The 6,000-nt window shown below is 41.5% G+C and overlaps 1 protein-coding gene across 1 annotated transcript in view; it reads right to left on the reverse strand.

The window, feature by feature from the left end:
* The window catches only part of ANKRD50 (ankyrin repeat domain 50), a 34,125-nt gene extending 28,327 nt beyond the window's left edge, over positions 1-5,798 (reverse strand). Inside the window, exons 1-2 of the mRNA XM_036071426.2 lie at positions 5,541-5,798; positions 3,036-3,984 (exon numbers count right to left, since the gene is read on the reverse strand). Coding sequence (XP_035927319.2) covers positions 3,036-3,547 — 512 coding nt within the window. The 5' untranslated portion in view covers positions 3,548-3,984; positions 5,541-5,798. The remainder of the gene's footprint in view (positions 1-3,035; positions 3,985-5,540) is intronic.
* Positions 5,799-6,000: the final 202 nt, after the last annotated feature.

Here is a 6,000-nt window from a genome sequence, read left to right on the forward strand (position 1 = left end):
TTTAATTTTTTCAAAAGTGATAAAATATTTTACTTTGCTTATATTTCATCTCCCACCATGTTATAATAAGCTCTGATCTCTGTCTCCCTTAAAATATTATAACTTCTTGAAAACAATGATTGCTTACCTGTTGAATTACATTTCTCCCTGCCTAAATAAAATAGATTCCTATTAAAATTCTCTAAAGGACTTATTTAACAAATCAATCACCAATAAACCTAAAATAAAATCTTAACTCTCTGTCCAAAAGTAAAGGCTTAGATTATCTAATGCCATAGACTATGCAAAAATATTTCTCTTTAACTATGAATTGTATTCTCATATTTGCATTTCATTATGGTTACATTAGAGCTTCACAGTCTTAGAGTGTACTCTATGAATTATCAGAAACAGTTGTTAGAATACCAGAGTCACCTAATTTAATGATTAATTACTTTAATGATGAAGAAAGAACGTGACCCAGGTTCTTGAAAGATCCAGGAGGAAATTAAAAGCACCAAAATGTTCCAAATAGAAAGACTATGCTTCCTTTATCAAAGTGATTAATTTCTTCTGTCAGTCAGAAAATCGGGACTGGTGTGGTTTTTACATATAGCTCTAACTGCTTCTTATCTCCCTTCAATTAGTTAATAACTAAAATTCACACAGGGAAAAAAAATTAGGAGGACCATCTAAGTAGAAGGACCTTTTTTCAGAAAAATCTATGATACCATACAGAAAGATCTGCTCAAAATGAGAATATAGCAGAAATATAGTTATCAGACATTATTTTAAATATTTAAAGGCATTTGAAATTTACATATAAATTCCAAGAAAATAAATTGTATAATTACCTAATTTAGTTGGACTAAGTTCAACTTAGTTAGCTAAGTTCTTTGAAACTGATTTCCTAAGGTGTTAAATCCAAATAACTTAGAAGAAATGAAATTATAAAAAATGAAAATTCAGCTCTTCAACTAGGGAGAGGATCTTCAGAAAAAGTAGGAAGTCAATAGGAAAAGAGTTGTTTATGTACAGAGACGTAAGTCTCTTAAAAAGTAGAGATTTATATATTAAAGACATTGATTCTATACACAGTGATTTCCTATTTAAAACTGTCCACTGAACCTGGTACTTCATATTTGTGCACCAGTATCACCTAACAGATTTACTTGTTATTTAAAAATGATCTACTAGTTTTAACCCTGATGTTGGTGGCTAACAGCAAAAGATAACAGATTTGCCCTGAGTTTTCTTGGACTGCACTTATACATTAAAAACTCTGCAATAATATCACACCTCGCAGAGACACATCCCTTTGGGTGACTTTAATATACCCATCCCATGTTTGAATTCCATACCACTATCCATAAAGATCATTCCGGACTACTACTGTATCACTTACACGGGTAATCTGAAACCTACACTCAAATCACAACTGTGACACACACCCCTGTCCTCCACAAACTTCTCATCTACTCTCCCCCTCAAGTCCTTCAAAGAATTTGATTACAAACCTGTATACATACACACATACTTCAAATCCCTCTTACTAGCCTTTAACCTTGGACAAGTTACTTAGGCTTTCTGTGCATCGGTTTCCTCATCCATGAAATGGGAATAATAGTATCTATTTCACAGGATTACTATGAAAATAATTTAATATTTGTAAATCATTTAGAACACTGACTGACACATAGTGTTTACTATATTATTAATATTTTCAGTATCACTTAAAAATTAATAGTTTTCATACCATTAGATAGGAGGACATCATAAAAATAAACACCACTCCTTTCAAAGCAATTCAAATCCTGCTTAAATGACTCCTAGAGACACACAGAGAAACAGACAGACAGACAGACAGCCACACACACACACACACGTACGCTAATCACCACACAGTATACCTGCAGCTTTGGGGAACAAACTTATGCCTGCTAAGAAATACTTACAGTGTAGGGATAAAAGTATATGCAAAATGAGTAATTCAAAAAGCAGTGAGGCAATAACAAGCACAAAAGTAACAACTTCCCTGCTTTCTTTTACAATGAGCAGAGGGGTGATATGCAAAAAATTATTTTCAAAGAATCATGTTTTCTTTGCTCACTTGCTCTTTTCTTAGACCAATCCATTTATCAATGGAAAAATGCTTAACTGAAATTAGGAAGAAGTTGTTTTTCATACTGCTCACTAAAAGTACTAAAATTATGCCAGATTTTCATTATTTTATAAATATCACATATTTCAAAGTACCACTTAACTTTTTGTTTACTTGAAAGGGGACTAAACCCCAAACACAGATTTTCTTCAGATTCTCAATGGCCAATGATCTCTTTCAAAAAGGACTTGTCTTACTTAGAGAAATAATAATACTACAAGCAAAAAAGATAGTAGATTCTATGCTGAGAGTTCCTTTAAATTCGGCGTCATGTACAGTTCACCCTCCCTCAAAATGTAGCCTATTTTCCAGGCAGCTAAGTGGTTTTCTCTACCATAAGAACAAATATCCTTTATTAGTTATAGATAACATCAGAAAAGTAAATAAACAATTGCCATAAGTTTTAAAAAAACTAAGTTTCTGCAGTGCTTCACATTCTGTTATTTTTTTTTTTTTTTTAAGATTTTATTTATTTATTTGAGAGAGAGAGAATGAGAGACAGAGAGCACGAGAGGGAAGAGGGTCAGAGGGAGAAGCAGACCCCCTGCTGAGCAGGGAGCCCGATGCGGGACTCGATCCCGGGACTCCAGGATCATGACCTGAGCCGAAAGCAGTCGTTTAACCAACTGAGCCACCCAGGCGCCCCAACACATTCTGTTATTAAACAAGTAAAATAAAAGACATTCTTTTAATCCATATCCTGTACAACACAAAGCTTAAATTTTGTTTCCTTCAATACTCAAAGTAAACATGTGTATTTACAACTACAGATTATCCCCAAATGTACAGAAGTAGTACAGGTACCCGACGAAATTAAAACAGACAAAAAAACTAAAAAAAAAAAAAAATCTAGAAAACACTAGAAACCAGAACATCATGGCATTGTTATTGTTACCTTTTAAATGCTTCAGCTGGGTTCCTTTCACATTCTCCAGGCTGTAAGAGGCTTTGGACTGCTGGATCCCTTAGCTTATCCTCATATCCTTGGAGTAGTCCACTGCGGCAGATCTGGGCAACTAGACCTCTAATAAACCCTCCAACACACAAAGTATCAGAGTCCTGGGCTTTGCAGAAATGAAAGGCCAAAGCCTGGCGATGTAAACCTCTCTGCAAGCTTATAGGTGAACTTGGCCACAACAGCTCAGTACATAGGGCTGTCTTGCCACTGCCAGGCCCTCCTACCAACAACACACCCCAGGCAGCTCCTTTTCCAGAGACAACACTAGCATTATTCCCAGAATTCATTACAAGGGACGGTGTGTTGACAGCACTATTGCAGCAGTTGGTTTTCTCCTGGAGGCAATGCTGAAGCTTGTGGAAAACCCACTCCCTACAGTAAAACTGCTTCCCCTGCAGTAAACTCGTTTGAGCCATTTTGCAGACTTTCTCTTCCCAAGGATTAGTCATAATAGGTTCCTTATCTTCAACATTTGCTAGATCCCGGATACATCAACACAGGTCTTTACATCCATTAGGACATAACTTGCAAATTAAGTTGACTGTGAATGATACAGTAATGAGTTACAGTAAAACTCAACAGCCACAGATGCCATTTGCCAATAGAATGTGCATGACTTTATTTGGCTCTTTACTCTTGATTATCAGCAGAGAATATATTAGTTTAATTGTTGAACTGGTGGAAAATTGCCTGGTTCCAAAGCGTGGCAATACTTTCCCTAAATCTTGATGGGTCACATAACTCCATGGCTATATCTTGGGAGTTTATGTGATTGTGGATGTTTCAAGTGTGCAGATGAGACAATACATCTGGAAAACTAAAGAGAATGCCCAATCTTTCAATTTGTACAAAATGCTTCTCCAGATTCGAAGTGTTAATTCTGTATCTGAAAATTAGATGCAGAAAAGATGTCCATTATAGTAAATGCCATCAAAGAGATTACATGTATACAGTAGATAGGTAGCTCTATATTTCTTGTTGACGGATAGTCACTCAAAGTACTAGACCTTGCCAGTTTCAGGCGTCTGGGAAACTGCCATGGAGGAAACTGTTTCAGATTAAGGTCTTCTATGTGGCATAAATGACAGGCCACTGTTAACACCTTCTTAATCCAAAGCATTCGTTAAATGCATTTTTCAAGAGAGTAAATTCTTAATGAACCTGTTCACAGATTTCTAGGTTCAAGATATCTGGCAAATCAACAATTTCCACAAGTAACTAAAATAAAACAACAATATCTTGGTGCAAAATATTGTATGTTAAGAGCCTGTTTACTTAAAAGCTTACAAAGGATACAATTTGCCAGTTAAAATAATCTCAAAATTCCATATACTTAAAAAAAAATCCATATGGCTTCATCTTTGGCACTTTGAAAAAGTTGGACAATTATCCCCAGAATCATAATTACATTTTCCTTTCTGTATTTTACTTCCTCTATGGTTATGCTTCCCAAACAGCTACATTTTAATCAAGTTACTCTAGATTTAAAAAAAAAAAAAAGAACTTTATGTAGAAAGAAAAAAAAAAAGGCTTTATGCACACACAGTAACATCCTTAACTCCAGCCAAAAAGGTCTTTCCGAGTAGCTTGGTAGAACAGCGCCAGTTAAAGGAAGCTCTATTAAACTGCACAGTCCAGCCAGTCAAGGACTCTGTTGACTCGGCTAGTCACACTTCTTTGTTGATAGTTTGCAAAATCTAGGGGATGCTTACCTGCGTTGTGGCTGGATGAGAATGGGTTAAAAAAAAAATTGAGGGGAGGATGGGGATGATCTTGAATGATAAATCTAAACACAAGTACAACGTGAATTCCTTCCTTCCTCTGCGCTAAAGATAAAGGTTTCGGATGGGGGTGAGGAATGGAATCTACTACTGTGGCCGGAGAAAAGGCTGCTGGGGAGAATTCCTTCCGAGACAGAAAAGGGATAAGGAGTAGAGTGCTTCAGGGCTGGTGGGTGTTTGCCTACAGTTCCGGCCTCCAGTTTCAGCTGATAGACAAAAGGAACTCCGGGATTCCCAGAGACGGGAACCACCTTCGGTTTGAGCAGCCTCCAGGAGCCACAGGAGGGCCACCTCTGAGAAGCCACGGACGGAGGTGCAGCTTCTACGCTGAGGTCTTCCCTTCCAGAAGGCTGGGAACGCCCCAACACCCCGCCCCGCCCGAGATTTTGGGGTGTGTCTTTTGAGGGGGGAGGGGGTGCCCGACGTCCTTGCCAATCCCAGATGAGGGGTCGCCTCCCTGTTGGTGCCCAGCTCTGCGCCCCCACCACACGCGCCGCTCCCGCCCCCGCCCGACCCACGGCGGAACGTGGGGAGAAGTCGGTCTGGGGCCGGCGACTGGAAAGGGTGGGTGGGTGAGCCAGGTTCGAGCCTAGCCACAGCCCCCGAGCTTCCGACCTGAGGAGGGGCCTCGCTTCTACCCCCGCTGCCGCCCCTCGGTTACCTCGGCCCCAGCCGCCGCCGTGGCCGCCGCCGCCGCTGCAGACTCTAAACCCCAGACACTTGCTCCTCTGAGAATCCGCGGCCGCCAGCGCTCCCCGGACTCCAACTGCAGCCGCCTCCTCCACCCGGCCTGGGGTTCGCTCTCAGCTCCAGATCCTCCTGTTGGCCCCCGGCAACTGCCAGTTCCAGCTGCCCCAGCAGCCTCGGTCGTGCTCCTCCCAACCCCCACCGGCCAACCGCCGCCGCCGCCGCCGCCGCCGCCGCCGCCGTCAGGGCAGTGACTGTCTCAGGCAGCCCGGGACTCGGCCGGCTCCGCCCCGCCCCACTCCGCCGCCCCGCCCCCAGGCCCAGGCCCCGCCCCCACCCGACCGCTCGGCCTTTCTTCGCCCGCCGGCTCCTCCCCTTGCCCCTCCCTTCCCCCCAGTGCGCCGGCCCGTCGCCGCCCGTGCCTGGGCGTGTGC

This window comes from Halichoerus grypus, chromosome 3 (assembly GCF_964656455.1).
Source record: "Halichoerus grypus chromosome 3, mHalGry1.hap1.1, whole genome shotgun sequence".
In the NCBI taxonomy this organism is placed as follows: domain Eukaryota; kingdom Metazoa; phylum Chordata; class Mammalia; order Carnivora; family Phocidae; genus Halichoerus; species Halichoerus grypus.